At 29.0% G+C, this 19,901-nt stretch overlaps 1 protein-coding gene across 1 annotated transcript in view; it reads left to right on the top strand.

Moving 5' to 3' along the window:
- qin overlaps positions 1 to 19,901 on the top strand; it is a 120,005-nt gene that overhangs the window by 93,175 nt on the left and 6,929 nt on the right. The window contains exons 24-33 of the mRNA XM_067268093.1: positions 1,286 to 1,343; positions 4,797 to 4,914; positions 6,931 to 7,182; positions 8,001 to 8,151; positions 11,821 to 12,030; positions 12,111 to 12,250; positions 15,987 to 16,315; positions 17,491 to 17,666; positions 17,742 to 17,861; positions 18,392 to 18,478. Coding sequence (XP_067124194.1) covers positions 1,286 to 1,343; positions 4,797 to 4,914; positions 6,931 to 7,182; positions 8,001 to 8,151; positions 11,821 to 12,030; positions 12,111 to 12,250; positions 15,987 to 16,315; positions 17,491 to 17,666; positions 17,742 to 17,861; positions 18,392 to 18,478 — 1,641 coding nt within the window. The remainder of the gene's footprint in view (positions 1 to 1,285; positions 1,344 to 4,796; positions 4,915 to 6,930; positions 7,183 to 8,000; positions 8,152 to 11,820; positions 12,031 to 12,110; positions 12,251 to 15,986; positions 16,316 to 17,490; positions 17,667 to 17,741; positions 17,862 to 18,391; positions 18,479 to 19,901) is intronic.

Genomic DNA, 19,901 nt, shown 5'->3' on the forward strand with positions numbered 1-19,901 from the left:
GAAATAGCCTCCAAAAAATATTGAAACTATTAAGTTTTCACTGTTTTTGTTTGTAATGATACTATTTTTTAAAGGGTTTTTTTTTTATTGTATTTTTTCAAATTTAAAACATTTTCTGTAATAAAGTTGAAATTTTGCCACAAATGAGGATTACCATTCTCAAGATCAAAAATATTTTAAATTTTTATTGTCAATAAGAAGTTGACGAATTTCTTTTATCATATCAGAAAGTATTTGACTGAAGATATATAGTTAATATAAATATAATCTCTCCTAGAAAATTTTGTTTGTATTATTTCTATCCACTTATCACATATGAGCATTTATTTTATTTCTATTTAATTAAAAAATATGGAATATTTTAATTTACATTTCTGTAGCTGTGTAGAAACAGTGTATATTGATCTTTCAGTTTTCAATGAATAGAACTAAAATAAAAAAATAGATGTCATATTACAGTTGATTCCATTATCCTGTAGAATTATTTCTGAATGTTTATCTACTAAAATCTAAATTGTCTTTGAAGTTAATGAGATAGATAAAACACCAAGTGAAAGTCTGATGGCTTAAAACATAAATCTATATTGTGACATATTATAAACTGATGATATACACTTGTTGACAAAAAGTTACGTACCCTAGATAGAATTGTTTGATAGCTGTATTCTGAGTTTCACAGTAATCTACTATCTCAGAGTGAGATTTGCTATAGGACTCTGTCTCTTTCTGTAACATTGGCAGGTGATTAAGACAAATTTCCCTGCATGACAACTACTATCTGTCCTGTTAATAGCATCCCATCATCACCTCAGAAGTAGGGACTGCTGTGGATTGGTAGTGTATTGTCTTTAGTGAAAAATTGCACTTATGTTTGGGAACAAACAATTATCATGTTAGAATGTAGAGGACAACTGATGCTTTACTTCTGCCTTTACTGTTGAGCAGCACATTGTCCTCACCACTAGCATGCTGGTTTGGAAAGCCATTTTCAAAGGAAGCAGTTTATTGAAAATTGAGACTATACACCCAGATAAGGGGTAAGCCTACAGGATACTAAAGGTTTTTCTAAGTTGTACTGTTTCACGGAAAATTGTCCTTTTGCTATGGTGTGGTAATCATTTATTACTATCATCATTACATTTAATTAATAAAGTTTCATATGATTCCAATACCATCTTTTTGCTGAAAATTTTTTTATTGAGTTTACATCTCATTTGATCAAAATCATATTTATAAATAAATTTATAACCTAATGCTAAAAAGTTTTTTCTAAAAATGTTTTCAGGCTACTACTTGGTTTACTGAAGCAGCTGGAAAGAAAACTCTTTCTGTAAAAGTTCATAGTAAGATTTAGTTTTTTTTCTTTTATTTAGTATCATTTAGTATTAATATTGTTATTTATAAATATAGAATTACTGAATTTTAGAATTAATATAGGATGTCTATAATTAAAGTATACCACTTGTACTACTCTGGAGACAAAACTATTAGACATAGTTTATAAACTTTTTTAGGAATGTTTGTCTCAACTTGGAAAACTAAGGACAGTTTTAATAATAATTTAATAATAGTTATAATTCTAGCCATTAGGAGTCTGTAATAGCACTACTGTCACAGCAGCATCAAAGAAACTGTTTAACAATCTTTTTGTCACTCTTACCCCCGTATTCACCAACACGAGTTAGAGTTAGAGTTAGGGTTAAATCTTTAGTTAACCAATCACCGTTTGCTTTACTTTTAGTATGTGAACGCTCATTGGTTAACTTTTAACTCTAACTCGTGTTGGTGAATATGGGGGTTAGTCACACATTGTAACCAAGTTATCACATTAGCAACAACTGAGTGCAACATGCCAGGACTAAGACTCACTTCCCTTTTAATTTGTCTCTTTAGTTCTGATAAATTTGCAACTCCTGTATAAATCCTGTGTTTAAAATAGCCCTATAGCCAGAACTCACAAATTGTGAGATTGGATGAATGAGCAAGTCATTACATTGAAAAGACTGGCTGATCACTCTTTCATTGCCATGTGTGTTAGTATATATTTCAAAATGACTATAGAGTGAGGTCTTCATCTTGCATAAATGTGATGTTACTACAACATCCTCTGCTGCAGTTTAGGATGACTAAAGTTTGCAGCATGTCTTTATAATGCTGCTGTTAAATGATGTTGCTGTGTCAGTGATACCATTATAGATCCGTACTGGTGAAAATTGTAACTATTTTTGAAATTCAGTCTACAGTTATTTCGTGTTAAGATAAATTTGCCTAAAAGGTTTGTCAATGTATCTCTAATAGTTTTGTCTCCAGAGTTATCTAAAGTGATATATTTCAATTGTAGACATTTTGTATATTAGTTACTTTATTAACTTAATTTGAAAATTTAAATAACATCCCAGATTTCGTAATATAATAAAGTGATCTCCATGCAAAATTGATTTCTTTGCATTGTTAATTTTTACATTCTTTTGAATTGACATTAATATTAATGCTGCTACCTAATGATTTGTTCTGTCTATATACTATATTGTATGTTCTGTGTACAGTAAGACCTTGCTTAACCCTTACCCTAATTGTTTAGCAAAACCGCCAGGGTACCGATTGATCGTTACATTTTTAACAATAGATTTTTATAAAATTTATCAACAACAGATGTCAGCACTTGACGGCATCATCTTGTTTATCGTCTGTTTCACATATTTTTGTCCAGGTGGTGTTTTGTTGACTTAAAAAATTTTAATTATCGGTCTTTTTCTTAATTTTTCATTTTCTGATAACTTTTTATTTCATTTTTAGCATATTCATGCAATAATATTACTATAATAAGTTCATTAATGCTATAATAAGTTTATTCAGCTATAATATGTTAATTCATTATAAATATTCAAGTTATGACCTTCAGTTCTGATATTTTATAGATTTTTTTAATTTTTAATTTTTTTTTTAAATATAAAATATCAGCAAATGTTACATCTATTGCTACTGGTAATCATATGTTTATTACTAAAATATATAATCTTGTTTAATATGAAATGAATAAAATATATTAGTTCATTATATTATTTGAAAGCAGAATAAAGTTCAGATTTCGAACAAATGTTTGATATAATTTGCGATAATTTCACAACGAATACACATACATGTATAAATGTTATATCAAATTGTACAGAACAATATTCTACATTGTTCTGGCTCAGTGACAATAAGAATGAAGTAGCCAGACAATGTTAATTTTGACAAAAAGTAACAAATTTTCGAGTTTGAATGTCAGTTATCATATGATTTTTTTTTTTTTTCTCATAAATTTTTCAAACAAACTTTATTGAAAAATGTCGTGTTTAAAACTAACTATATTGATAAATATATGTGATTTTTTTCATATGAATAATAAAATAATTTAATTTTTGGTGAATTTTTAAAATAATATTGCCTGATTTACCTATTTTGCCCTTGGCCATTTTACAAAATAAGGAGGCGTGGCAAACGGCAGGCTAAGGGTTAATTTATAACAAAGACTGATATTAACTAAGATGTGTCCATATATCCCTTATGTACACACAACAATTTAGACAACTAAATTGCAATGGCAGACTTTTTCATTAAATGTATGTAGAGATTTTTCAAAGGATTATCTTTGCTAAGACTAATAACTTAAGGTTCTGTCTTATGTAGTCTGTTTTAATCAGGAGACAAAAGACAGAACCTTAAGTTATTAGTCTTAGTGGAGATAATCCTTTGAAAAATCTTCGCATACATTCATATATCCCTTGCTGTCAGACTTTCACTTTTCTGAAAAGGTTCAAAATTGTTCTCAAAGTAGTTTGTCATGCTCTGTGGTTACTGATATACTTGGATATGAGTTTACTTATTTGTCTACAAGTGTGATCTTAATTATCCACTTTATTCAGATTAATTGTTCTTTGTATATAAAAACTTTTTCTGTTTCTTCCTTGGACGGGTTCCCAGTTTATAGTAAAATTTAATGTAAAAAATTGCCCCATTGGGAAGATTTTTTCTTTATGCAGGTTTATATTTAATTTGGGTTCCATTTTAGGCAGATTTTACTGCAACATAATGATAAGAATCATCAGAAAGAAAGGGCAAATTAAACCCATTAATAAATGTTCAATTTCAAATATCTTATTTGAATATAATTCAAATTAGTTACATTAAAATATAAATATAAATAATAATGGTCGAAAGTTTTTCATTTCTATGAAATTTTTTGTCCTTGTTCTGTTAATAATAAAATCAAAAGGATGGACAAGTATGGCAGAAAGGAATAAAACAGTTTTAAACATAGTATGCTAAAGTTAATTAGGGAAGAATAACTAAATATAATGTTGATCAGCTTATGTTAACAGCCAAGGATAATTAGAATTGGAGAAAATGACTCTGTTACTCCATAAAAAGAAAAACAACAAGATCAGAAAGATTATTAGAAATAGATATATATTTTTCAAATATTTTTACTAAAGATTATGTTTGTTTTTAATACATAAATATGTACTAGACAGAATTATTAAGAGTTCTCTTTTTGTGAATACTAAGTGAACTTTTGTTTTGAAAATATATTTTTGTTAATCTTAAAGGTTATTTCTGTTATATGTGATGTGATGTAATTCTGCTCATTTGACTTTTAAAATCAAAATTGCAATGTATTGCATTTAAACATTGATTTTTATTTAATTTTTTGAGTATTTAATCATGTATTTTTTTCATTCATCAATTTATCTATTTCATATTTTGAAATTTAAATAAATGTAAATTATTATTCATTTTTTTCCATTTGTTAGAAGTGATCCCAAGAGAAGGAACTAATGAGGTTATTCTTTATCATGTTAAAGAACATGTAGAAATATGTATAAATGGGCTAATTGTGAAGGAAGGACTAGCTATAAGTACTGGAAATGAGTAAGTAATTATTAAAATCTAATTAATTATATACATGTGTCTCTCATATAACACAGTAGATACATTCTGAAAAAATGCTGTGCAAATCAGTGCTATATGAAACAAAAGACTTATGCAAAACATAGGGTTATATTCCAGAAGTTAACAAAAGTATACTATATTTTTTCATTACTAAGAGAAATATGTTTATCAAAGCAATCAATACTTTATTTTCAATCAATAAATAACTAACAAGCTCAATTAAAAGTACTGCTAATATTAATTTTAGTTAAACCATGTTGTTTCTTTTTACAAAGTATCATCAACATCTGAGCTTTTTTTTTATCACGATCAGCAATATCAGTGACATTTTCATAATTTTTATTTTTATCACAAAAATGTTTATGTATGTCAAAATAAAAATACATTGTTAATTGAAAATTTATTCTAGCAGGTCATGTTTGTTCAGTTGAGTACTGAACAATTTTTTCCAGAATGTTTTTGAATACCAAATTGAGTTGGGAACAGTTTGAGTACTGAGATACTGCTGTATTTTGTTCATAATTTTTAGGAATGATTACATACCCTGTGGTTAAAAATGTTTAATTTTTGTATTTAGTAAAATTTATTTAATCTATAAGAATGAAACACAGTGACAGTCTCAAGAGCTAAAGTCTGAAAGCAACGACAATGACACCTGGTTGATAGGAAAGTTAGGACAAGGAAGAAAAATTATTTATCAGTTTTTATTAAAGTAAACTTGACAAAAGGTACAATATAAATTGAAAATTTCAATATTCTAAAATCCATGGGCAAATTTCAGACAAGACAAATGCTTACTTGGATAAAAAAAATATTGAATAATGGAGTTTACACTTAAAAATTGTGAAATTTTGTATGGAGAATTTCCCAAATTGTGTTAGAGTAAAACTGGAAATTATGTTGTATGGAGGATATTCGTAATTTTCAAACTGTGTTATAGAAGTACTGTGTTATTTGTCTATGTATTTTGGTGCCTGTGACTCAAGTTTGACTGTCTCAATTGTGTTAAACTTGCAAGTTATCAAGTTGATATCTAGAAAAAATAAAGATTAATTACTGTATACAGTAGAGCATCGATTATCTGACTCAATTGAGGACTAGGGTTGATCAGATAACCAAAAAGTATGAAAAAATACATTATTAGTATAGTATATTAGTATATCCCATGTAATTAGTATATTAGTATATCGCTATTAACCTACTTCGCGATATTAAGCCTAACAAAATTTTTTTTAAAATAATAATCATCACTGTTGTATCATTAAAAATGATTTCTTTATTTTGTACAAAATAAATACAAAAATAAAGAAAAAAAATAGAAAATTAAGCCTAGTTTAAATACTGGCCTCCCTTTCATGGTCGAGCCAGTGTTGTCAGCTAAAACATGCAAAAATTTAACAAAAATAATATTAAAGTAGCCAAGACATAGCCAAATATTGTAGCGCCACATCATTAGCGGACATTTGAATTTGCCATCTAGAACGTGGTCAGTTAACCGATGTGACAGTTGATCGGGGGTTGGATAATCGATGCTCTACTGTATTTGTATTTAATTATGTAAAACATTCATGCAATGAATCAAAGCTACTTTTTTTTAAACCTATCTATTGGATGGCGTGTTAACTGCAGCCTGGTCTAAGTTCAGTAGTGATAAAAAAGAAGAGTATAAAAAAAAGCTAGTTAAAATGAAATTTATTCTAACCAATTTTTCACTTGTGAAAAAGCAATAATAAATACCCCTGTAAAAATAACTCCAATAAAATACTAAATAAATTGGTAAAAATAGTATATTAAGAACTACTTTTTAAAAGTAGAGTTTGATTTTACATAAATAACTTATTAATAAGTAATATTATTAATAATTTAATAAGTAATATAATTATTTATAATTATTAATTATTATAAATAACTTATTAATATTATTATTAACATCTAAGATGATTAATTTATTCAATACATTGACATTAATGTACCTATATTTGAAAATTGTTTCAGATCTTGTATTATTGAAATTCCAAGAGATATACCTCCGACGAAAGTTTCAGAAGAAAAATTTGAGCACATTAATAAAGTTAAATCTAGCAATACTAAGGATAATGAAGATGCTCCATTTATTATACCTTCAAAACCATCACCTAAGCCAAAAAGTGAAGATAAAAAAGGTTATATTGCTGTAAATATAAGTTATGTTGAAACTCCAGACTGCATATTTTTTCATCTTGCCAAACAAAAGCAACAATTAGAAGAGTATGTATATGTATTTTTTAGAATTAAATATTAAATTAAGAAATTCAGTACTGCTATATGAAAAAATTTATTGTTATAAGAATTTTTTTTAACTTTTACCACTCGTTAGGCACTAAGAGTGTCTTTTTTTCTATACCCATTGTGGGTTTGGTCAGGCCCACAGTTGGAATGATTGACTGGGCCCGACATATCTGAGACTGACCGCCCTTGAAAAATTCTCAGGAGTTGCTCATCTGGGTTTAATTCTGGATTTCTGGAGTGATATGCCAGTACCTTAACCACTCAGCAGTGAGGGACGTATATATACGTCGAGGGCGATCGTGTGGCAGTGGTGAGGGATGTATATATACGTTAAATTCTTTTGGGGGTATCACCAGAATCTAGCCAAAAACTACCGCAAAAAAAAATTCACATAAAAAATGAATTATGTAACAATAAAAAAAGATTTCTTTACTAGACATAACTGTTTACAAATACTTTTTCTAAAACGGAAATGAGAAAAATTGCGTGAAAAAATACTTTAAAAATTTTTCGGGTATATTCTCCACTACTAAGGGATAGAACCATACCTGACTCTCCCACTGCTGAAAGGTTAACTGTCTTGGCAATGTGATCATTGAATTTAGATGCTAGAAGATATTTTCTAAATATTTAAACAAGGAATCATGATTAATCTTTAAAATAAAGAATTTTATATCTTGTTTCAAATTTGCTTTTTTAGTACAATTTTCCTTAAGATAGTATTCTAATTGTTTAAGTTTAAATATGTTTTTAATATATTTTTTTAAGAAAGTTTTATAATTTTATGTTTTAAATAGAATGATGGAAAAGTTACAAGAAGTGTATGGACAAAGTGAAACAAGTGAGATTGAAATTGAAGAAAATAAAACATATGCCATCCTTAACCCAAGCGATAAAAGATGGTATCGAGCATGCGTGCATAAGATAAATGATAACAAATCTTGTTTGGTAATTTATTTTTAATTCTTTATTACTTTTTTAATAAAATTTTTGAGAATTATGTTGAAAATGTGACTTCAAATGTTTCTATATGGAAGTAAGAAAAATTAAACATTATGTTGTAATAAGTACAGGGTGTGGCAACGGAGTAAAGTAAAAAGGGAACTGCTTGGTTGGAACAGAGTTTAATTTCCTCTATATACAGTACACTTATGAAAGAACAAACGATAGGGTACAAAGTACAGGGTCTTTTTACATAAAGATCTAGGCATCATCTGGAATTCCCCTAGGAGAGTGTCAGGATACTTTTTTCAACACATTATTATGTTAACAACTGTTACTTTACAACTGGTTAATATTAGATAAAAAATAAACACTGCTAAAGCCTAACAAACCAGTGAGAAAATTATACACAAAGTGCAAATGTCCCACTGATGAGGCGTTGCGAAATGCATTTGGGAAATGGAATTAATAAAATTATGAAAGTATAGCATCTTTTTGTTCTTTTTTTGTCTTCTTAACTCACTCGAAGTCGGATTTTAAAGAGTAGCTTTTTACTTGGATTTTAATTTAAAATTTTTAGAATTGTTTTTGCCTGTGTTAAACAGGCATCATCAGGCAACAAACTGTTTAGAAGACAAGGGGGTATCCAAACACATGTGTAGGGGGAATGGGTGTATGATGTAAGAAGAGAGGAACACCTCTGATAAATATTTAAAACAAAATATTTTGTAGAAAGATTTCCATGCAGTGGAGAAAGAGTCAATTGTGTAATATTAAATATTACTTTTAGATTACAAAAGTTTTTTTTATAAGATAAAAGTTTTTATAGTTTATGTTTAATGTTTACGTTTCATTAAATAGTGGTAAACAGTTGAGAAATTTTTGTACTTCATATTTGCATATGGATAATACACAATAAATTTCTTAGGTACTGCTAGTTTTGTATGTGTTAGCTGTATTAATAGCGTAATGGATGTGCTAGTATTTATTTTCAACTATTTTATACATTTTAAATACATCTAATTAAAAATACAGCACTAGCATTTTAAGTGCTGGTACTGTATTGTCAATTAGAAATGTTTGTTTCAACAATTTTTGAATTTGAAACATGGCACTCTTTTATACAGATTTTGCCTGAATAGACAATTGTAATTCTGTTGAAAGTACTTATGAATTTTATTCTAATTAAATTTTAATTAAAGTCAATAGACAGTTTCATTTAAGTGTTAGTTTGATGTTAAGTATTCAATGTAGAGCTGATTTCAGATTATTTGGATACTCAAAATTTTGAAAAATTGAATTTTTTTTAACTTTCAACAAACCCTATTTAAATCTTTCATTCCTTTTTACTTATGACTAACTTTGACCAACTCTCAAAAGTATTTTAAAATTGGTTTAGTAGACTTCCAAAATTAATGTAAGTTGATGGTATGAAACTAAATAAATGATGATTTATTTATAATTCTTATGTAAGTTTATGTATTTACAAAAATATTATAAATATTTCTATTCAGTTTTTTTGGCACAGGTAGTGATTTTTACACAAATTAGTCTGCTGAAAGTAAATAGATAAAATGTAAAACTGAAAAGCTAAGAATTTACAAATTAATTAATTTTTATATATTATTTATCTATATTTTTTTAAACATTTGATTTGTTACATAAATGGAATTACTCAGTAATTGAATCAGTATCATTGAAATTTTCATTTTGATGATAAAAATTTAATGTAAGTAAAATGTAAAAAAATAACCTCAATTAAATAATTATATCATCATCACCCACTTCCTATTTAATACTCTATGGCAAACAAAACAAAAAAAAAAACAAATAAATTGCTGAAGATCAGTTTCCTTTAATTTGAATTTTATCATTCATAAATCTACATACTTTGTGATATTTATACTATCTGTGGCTTATGATTCTATTCCCTTTTCTGTTTAATGTAGCTTTAATTTTAAGTCTTATCTCAATTTATTTACTTCAGGGTTTTTTTTTTTTTTTTCAAGATTTCTCTTGCACATCTAATATTACTATTTCTTTTTTCTTTTACTTCACAATGTAATGTGGAAAGGAGACAACTATTGTAAACTACCATTGCAGAAAACAAAATGAAATATACAGTCAACTCTGCATAAGTTGACACCCCAAGGGGAAGTGGAAGTGTGTCGAGTTATCCGATGTGATGACTAAAGCAAAGTTGGAAAAAAACCACAAAACTACAATTAATAAAATGCAGTAGTGTATTATACAGTAGTATAGGCTTACAATACATTGTGTCCTCCATTTACAATTACTCTGTAGATGAAAAACTGAAAAATTTGTTAAGTGTTGTTTGTTTTGAGCACTCAACTGTCTCAACTTTCTTTTTCAATGATCACGAACGCCTTGAAAACATCATCATCTCAATTGTCAATTGTTGGCAAGTAATGTCTAAGGATTCTTAATGTCTCTGGCATGAGAAAATGCAAAATTGGATTCTGGTGTGACATTGATGTAGATTGTATATTTTCTTTATGTTTATCTGTTATTATTTTATACATAAAAATAAATAAAATGTTAAGCCATTTTTATTAATATGTATATATATTAATAATAATAATGTATTATTATATTATTAAATATATTAATTATATATTAATAAATAAATCGAGTCCTCCTCCTGAAAAAAAATGAGTTCGCAACACATGTGCAGAGTGAATTCATTTTTTCAGGAAGGGGTGACGACTTGCAAAAGTATGCCGACTTATCTAGTGGTGACAAGTTAAATGGTGTCGAGTAAACCGGAGTTTTTTAACATTAATGCCTATGTAAGTCAGCTGGGACCAGAGAAAATGACTACTTAACCTATGGTGTTGACTTACATGGACTCGACTGTATTTTAATTCTTTTGTATATCTTAGGTAACACATTTAACAGTATGAGTAATGCCAAAACACTTATTGTTTGGGTAAAATATCAAGTAGGATAAGAATGAATAAAAATAATTTAATATATATTTAATAATTTATAAAAGTTTTTAAATTTCCAATAAAAAATTGAATTATTTTTACAAATTAATATATAAGTATTTAAAATTTAAACTTTTATGGAAATAAAGCATCGTTAATGGAAAAAAATTATGCCTTAAAGAAAATCGAATATACTGAAAGTTTAGTTAATGAGTCGATGAGAATGAATTACTCAATATATATTAAAATAATATTTCATTGAGATTTTTATGTTATAGCAACATTTAAATACAGCATGGACATTGTAAATTTGTTATTAATAAATGTTTTTAAAACACATCCTTTTGGCAATGACAGATTCCTCATCCCTTTAATTTGAAGGAATAGGTATTTTAAAAATTTTATGTAGTTTATATATTTTTTGCTACATAGCTAAAAATATCTGTTTCTGTAATATCAATGTACTGTACACTGCAACTAGAAGGATATTCTGCTTTAATTAATTTTAATTTAATAAAATAATTTTTAAAGTATATAAAACAATTCATAAGCATGGAGAAATGATAATTAAACCCAAAGCCTGAACTATGCTTTTAAAACTGGCTTAAATCAAGGGAGGTAGCAACACTAATCACTATTCATTATACACATCCAAATTACCAAAAGACAAATAATAATAATTTAGTTAGTAGTTGGTGTTTTAAAATTAATGTTGTTATTTCAGGTACAATGTTTAGACTTTGGTTTTATTAATACTGTCACTCAAGATAAAATACAAGTGTTATTGCCTATGTTTCAAGACATACTTGTTTTTGCCGTTCCTTGTAATCTCAGTGGAATAATTCCCGCTGGAGGGGAAAAATGGTCTTATATTGCTTGCGAAACATTGAAATCACTGTTACTTCCTACAGATAGTATATATGTTCAGAAAAAGGTATGTGTATGTTTAAATAATTTAACTATAATATTACTCAGTTTTAGAATTTTATTTAATAGGAAAAAATTTTTTAATAGGGAAATATAGTTGATGGCTTACTTCCTGTAGACTTGTTTATTAAAGAAATTCATTCTGGAGCATTAGAAGTGACAAGTGTTGAATACAAAAGTGTAACTGAGATGTTAATTGAAAAAGGAGTTGCTCTTCCTGCAGAAACGTAAGATGAAAAACAATCTTTGTATTATATGATGTTTTATCAAGTTTATTAGAATTTTCAGAGCATTTTCCATTATCCATAAATGCATTTAGAAAGATATACAAAATGTTAATTTCTATTTAAAAAATATTACTAATGGCATATAAATAAAAAGAAATTTGAAAGCAAAGTATCATAGGTTATATGTAGTACGATCCAAAAGTTTGGGGACTTGGTGTAAAATTCCTTACCTTAAAAAGTTTATATTGCCGATGCACAACCACCTTCAAAGTAATCACCCTGGGCAATGATACACTTTTGCCAGCGCCTGTATAACTTCGGGAAGCACTACTGGAAGCCATTTTTTGAAACCTCCTGTAAGGCCGCCTGCGATGCTGCTCTTACCTCATCTGATGACACGAAATGGCATCCCTGCAAATGCTTTTTCATTGATGGAAACAAATAAAAATTACAGAGGGCTAAGTCTGGTTAATAGGTGGGATGTGGAAGCACATTAATTTGAGTTTTGGCAAGAAACTGTGTGACCATTTGGGACTGATGTGCAGGTGCGTTGTCATGCTGAAGGTACTAGTCTCTACTTCACCAAATCTGCGGCCGTTTACAATGAATGGATTCCCTCAAATGATGTAAAATGTCTAGATAATGCTCCTTGTTTACTGTTCTGCCTTTGGGAATAAATTCTGAATGAACAATTCCTTGAGAATCAAAAAATACCTCCATCATGACTTTCCCTTTGCGCCGATCCTGCCAGAATTTCTTCGATAGCGGTGAGGAGAGTGATTTCCATGTTGAAGAAGCACGTTTTGATTGGATATCAAATAAATAACACCACGTTTCATCACCTGTTATGATGTGGTTCAAAAAAGCTGGATCTTTATTGGCTTTGTCGATTAAATCACCCAATATTCTCATTTGTTCTTCCTTTTGTTCAGAAGTCAAAAACCAAGGGACAATGTGCTGAGACATTCAGTGAATGTTAAGATCTTCCATTAAAATACGCTGGAAACTAGTCTTTGATAAGTGAGTAGCCGCAGCGATTTTTTCAAGGGTTTGGCGACAATCTTTGTGAACACGTTGAGAGACCAACTCAACATTTTCCTCATTCCATGAAGTCAAAGGTCGGCCAGAGAGTTCATTGTTTGCAATGGATTCTTGGCCCTCTTTAAAATGCCGATGCCATTTGTACACCTTTGATTTTGCCATGGTAGAATCAGAATCACTGTACACCTTTCTTAGCAATTTTAAAGTCTTCATAGGTGTTTTACCTAAACGCTGACAAAATTTAATGTTACAGTGCTGTTCTTGACACTGCATTTTTATTACGTTGCAGAAGAAAGGTAACTATCTCCGGAAGAAAACAGCAGCATTCACGGTTTAATCACGTGACATGGGTGAAACTAACCTGAACACATGGGGGTGGTTTGGTAGAATCCATTTCATATGCTGTAACTTCAAATACATGCTTTTGTTGTCATAGATTACTGCAGTCCTCGAACTTTTGGATCATACTACATATATGATACATATTAAATATTCAAAAAATATGTACTGTACATTTAATTATTGAATTAACAGATTATTTTATTAAACAAAAACATCTACCCAAAACACTTATACAAGTATTACCAAATAATTTGGCAGATTGTTTGGTAAAAAAATTTTGTTAAATTATGAAAGAAATAACTAAACTTTCATTTAAGTTCTTTGTTTATTCTGGTTTCAACTTTTCAGTTATGTGCATATCCTCTTGTATCATATCTTTGAAATCATATTATTGAAGTAAACTTTCTTCATTTTTTTAAATTTGAGCAGAATAAGTTTGATTTACAAACTGTACTTAAATCTACTTATTTGAATACTTTCAAAATTGGAACTTGAATTTTGATACTTTTTCACATTAATAAGGAATATAATATTTTGATGTGATAAAGTAAAATTAATATTATTTTAAAATCTTTACTCTTTAATCTAACATTAAAATTCTCTCTTTAATCTTAACATTAATTAATCTAACATAACCCATTTATCTTTAAACACTTATAATCTTTGGAAGAAAAACTTGTATAGATAATAATGTGTGATTATGTAAAAATTAAAGAACTAATGTTAATGTAATATATTTAAAACAAAAATTTATACCCAAATTACTCTGTCAGAAATGGAAATTTCAACATCAGGAAGGGTTACATTAAGTAAACAAAAATTACAGAGAATATTTGTCTACGTGATTTATGACATATTACTTTGATAATGATTTTTGAGACTATAACTCACAAAATGTGCATGCAGCACCAGCACGAATGTCATCCATCTTAATACACATTGTAATCATTGCCAAGTTGATTGTAGGCATCATATGTACTGTACTGTACATGCATTCAACTGTAGAGATCTTGGATGTCCTCCTGTGGGATAGCATTTCACATCTGCTACATCTATAGGGTCAGATCTGCAATGGTTTTTGCTGGTTGTGGATGAGCCTGGATCCATTATCCAATCATGTCCCACATATGCTCTATTGACAAAAGATCTAGTGATATGGCTTGTTGTAGTAATACCTTGACATTTCAAACAGCATGTTACAGGCTAATGTTGGTTACCATAATGCTGTATGGTAATTAGCATTAGCCTGTTGAAACAGGCTCCCTCAATACTGTTCACAAATGGCAGAACAAGTTTGATCACTCCTCTGGTATAAAAGTATGCTGTCATGATGTTTGGAGTAATCCCCCATGGGGTTACCCCAAACACCATGACAGCAAACTTTCATAATAAATCCGTAACAAAATATCATTAAAGAATTCCTTTCCAGACCATAATGCCTAGGGTTGGACGTTATGCCAATGGTGGATGCTGCTTGCCAAGAGACATTCTGTATGCCTCCTCCTGATCTCTGTAAGTCCATCATAGGTATGAAGACAAAAACAGCTCCCATTTGTGAATAACACAGAATTCCATTCTCTTCCAATGGGCTCTTTCATGACACCACTAAAGATGCATGTGACAGTTGGCAGTAATGAGTGGCAAACATGCCTAAAGAAGAGATTACTCCCTAGTTGATGGTTTCAACCTGTTCTTATGGTGACTCTGGGTACCACTGCTGCTTGAATTTGCACCACAGATGGCCTCCAATCTACCAGGGATATGCTTCTTATGTGTTATTCTTCTCATTCCAGTGATTTGGGAGGATCTAGATCTTGGTCTTCTGGTAGTAGTGTATTCCTGGACCATTGCTGCCAACAGTTACACACAGTGGACACATCTCATCCCATTCTGCAATCTCATGAAATGAAAATCCAGCCTTTTGTGGTCTACCACACTATCTTGTCGAAAACTATGTTAATTGCTGATACATAGTTGTCCTCTTTGAGGTTTTCTGCACATTATAGCTAATATCACCACAGCATTCCACAGTGAAACTAATGCTTATAAACATCTCAACACATGTCTATTGGAAATTTCTAATTTGCATTTGTTGTAGCAGTGTACATGCATTCTGTAAGTTGTGCCCTTGAAACTGGTATTAATACAGATGTATAATACTGTATAATAATTCATATAAATAAATATTTTGTATAATTTTTTACACCTACTATAACTCCTCCTTGACCTTGGTGATTTCCATTTCAGACAGTTTATAAAACAGTGACTTTACACATTATTCAATTAAAAATTTCTCACATGGGAAATTGTAATGCACAAACTTAAAAATCAAATGTTTTTATTTCACTAAAAGGAGAAGAAGAAATACTAGTCCAAAAATCGAAGAATTTAAAAAATTATCAAAATCTACTATTGAAAATGCATCAAAGTCGGAAATAAAATCATTGTCACCAATAACAACAAATCCATCGCAATCACCTTTACCGTCGCCATCTGAAAACTTGACATCATCACAAGTGATTACAAATATGACAGAAACTGTCAAACAAAAGGAAAGTGAGAAAAAAATTGATGACTTAAATGCATGGAAACCAGCTCCTGCTCCAACGAAGAATGTTTTTTATGGTGTCCCCACCCACATTGGAGAAGATGGATGCATTTACTTACATCCGGAAGAAGAAAGTATGTATACAAAAATGATTCAATAAGTTATTTTGTTTAAAATATTAAAATATCAATAATATAATCATTGTAGCAGGAACTCATTGAAATTGATAGTTTTGTTCAATTAAATTACAATGAGCTTGTTTAAAATTTGGCATTCTAACAAAAATACTCAGTATAGCAAGTGTTTTTTAGGTCTGTTTGAAAGTGATTTGTATCTACCTGTTCTTCGGTACCATGAGGCTTTCAGTTTTGCATTTGGGTTCCATAGTGGTAATTTAGCATTCTTAAGGCTGACCAACTTTGGATTAATGGTGATGGCAGTGGTGGCCTGCCTAATACAATCACCTTGTCCTGGGCTTTGTGAATAAAACTTTTAGACCTACCAACAGTCAGATGTTCACATTTATTCTTTCTGTTGGCAGATTTGTCAAGAAAGCCATCAATTGGCACTAAGTGATGAATTGGGTGTTTAGAATCATATTTTGGTCTCATCATGGAGCAACAGTAAAATAGATTGGCACCTTTGATAGTTGGCACTGCAATTAATATTCACAAAACTAATTTATTTTTAAAAACTTTTATAGTTTATAAAGTTATATAAACTCTTTTAGTGTTGAAAAATACATTTATTTATTTTACTAATACATACCTTATTATTACAGATTTAAAAAATTAAAATAGTTTAATTCAAAAATAAAAGTGATTTTGACTTTTATGTTATTATTTAAATAGATAATGTTAAGTGCTAAAAATAATGCAGAAAGACTATTAATTAACACATAATTAGGAAAAATAGCAGGAATTCAGAATAGGGCTAAGCAACAAGTTGTTCTAATGGTTAAAAAAAATTAAATCACTAGATGGCATGCAAGCACTTATGCTTCCCTGTAGACTTAATTGTATTGTATTGTATATTTTCCACTTCATCACACCTGAATCATTGTGCCTTTCTCAAATCTCTCTTCAGTGGCATCATCTGCAGGATAAGAGCTTTAATTTGATGCCTGAACTGTATATTTAGTCTCTCAGCTGTTTAATGAATCCAAATCTTACAGACTTGCCCTTTTTAAATTACTATATAGAATTGAGTTCTCAATATGAAAAGTTTTCAGTATAATATAAATTATCCTCTAAAAATAATTTAAAAATTTAAATAATAATTCTAATTTGTATTTTGTATTTTATAACAGCTGTAAAAAATAATTTAAATCTTATAAAAAATGCACTCAAATTAAAATATGAAAATACTGAGAATGAAGCTGCAAAATCATATCCTTCTGTTGGACAGGCATGTGCTGCAAAATTTTATCTTGATGATTGTTGGTATAGAGCAGTAGTTACTAAAGTAAATCCTCCAAATATACAGGTATGCTTTTTTCATTAATAATAATGATTTTAAATGAAATTTTAAATATCTTGTGTATTAAAATATGTTTTTTAGGTTACTTTTGTGGACTATGGAAATTCAGAAAATGTGAGATTAGAAAATATTCACTTAGATTTTGTGTTATCTGACATTCCTAGACAGTGCATCGAATGTATTCTTCATGGAGTTGAGCCAGTATGTATCAATTTTAAACTAGTAAACATTTATTTAATTACTTATCAATTATGAAGTTAATTAAATTACAATAGAAAATATAAAATTGAAAAAATATTTACAAAGAATTGTGTCAAAAGCAGTTATTGTGTTTTTTTTTATGTAAAAATATATTGTTTTGTTGATACATTATAGTTTACCTTCCTGGTGTGTCTTCTTTTTCATTAAGACTATATTATTAGATTTTTGTACCTTTACAGTAAATATGTTATTAAATGCTAATCACTTTTAGTCAATGTTGCTGATTTTTCATTTCCTTTCGGGTATTGAAACTTTGGGAGAATATGATTGTAGGTTAGAATTACAAATGTGACATCTATTGTGAAGTTAACTGTCTAACCACATTTTTTTTGCATACAGATAAAATCTACTGAAGTTATTAATATAATTTTAGTCATCCATCTAAGGTGTACTTTCCCTTTCCAACCAGTGGAGTAAGTGAAAGTTCAAACAATTGGAACTTTTTAATTAATTATGACTTATAATTTCAGAAAACAGAAAATGGAGAATGGTTGACTTCTACTTTAGACTTTATTCACAATAATATTGTTGAACAGAAATGTAAAGTAGTGGTAATGGTAAGTGAAATGTTGCTATTATGAAATTTAACTATTTCTTAATGTAAGTTATTCTAAAATACAGTGAAACAAAGTTATTATAAAATATAACTACTGTACAATAATTTTTTTAAAAGTGATAATCTACAGCAATGCTTTCCATGATTAAAAGAAACAGTTATGATAATTCAATTAAATTTAAATAAATTTTATTCATTTATGAGTTAATATTTTTTTCAAATATTTATTTAAATGTTTTTACAACATTACATTGGCTGGATGGCCAAGCACTTAAAGTAGCATCCTATTGCTCCAAGGGATCCGGGACATATCCAAATGGGTTGAGAAACCCCAGGAATTTTTTGGGAGTGGTCCATCCAGATATGTCAGGCCTGTCCTTCCCCACCTGCCCATCCATTGAGGGCATGGCTGAACTTATAAGCTTCCTAAAAAGGCTCTCTTAGTGTCTGCAGAGTGGAAAGAATTTTATAATATATAATTGAAAATTTTTACATAAAGTTCACTGAGTTCAGCATTATATACATAAAAGAAAACTAAAATGTTAGGAACAAAGTGAAGACTGTCCAATATACTGTATGTATATATATATATATATATATATATATACAGGGTGGGCCAGTGAAAACGAAACGGCAGAGTGTTCGTGTTCGTCCAAGCAAAGCGCTCGGACAGGTCGATTTTACTCTCGAGGGGACATCTTTTGCAATAAAGTTTTTGCGATTCTGAATACAACAGACAACAAAAAATTTTAAAAACTCATTTATTTTGTATTAACTAAACAAACATTTATTTCGAAAAAAATGTTTGTTTAGTTAATATTCAGAATCGCAAAAACTTTATTGCAAAAGATGTCCCTTCGAGAGTAAAATCGACCTGTCCGAGCGCTTTGCTTGGACGAACACGAACACTCTGCCGTTTCGTTTTCGCTGGCCCACCCTGTATGTGTATATATATATATATATATATATATATATATTAAAATTGTGGAATATACCGTCTTCTTTTTTAATTCAAATTCATTAAATGTCTTAAATACTGAGTATATTACATCATTTATTAGAATTTTGAACTGTTAACATCTAAAATGTTCTAAAGAATAATTCAAAACTTTATAAATGACTATTGAATTAAATACTAAGAATTAAAATATTTAGCAAAAAATTTTAATAGTTTTCTGCATTTTGTATGTAAGACTTCTACATATCCAAGTTATAAATATAGTTTATATAATGTTATTCAGCATAAAATACAAATCTGAAAAAGTACAGTACAAATTGACAGAAAATATTTTTTTGGCAATCTACGAATAAGTTCTCTTTTATATATCGCTACGATAATTTTCACGCCAAATACTGTATAAACGTTGCAAAAAGTTCACCGAGTTCAACATTATATCCACATTTGCTTGTTGCAAGTACTTTCG

Source organism: Centruroides vittatus, unplaced genomic scaffold (genome assembly GCF_030686945.1).
Source record: "Centruroides vittatus isolate TY-2023 unplaced genomic scaffold, ASM3068694v2 contig_3153, whole genome shotgun sequence".
Taxonomy (NCBI): Eukaryota; Metazoa; Arthropoda; class Arachnida; order Scorpiones; family Buthidae; genus Centruroides; species Centruroides vittatus.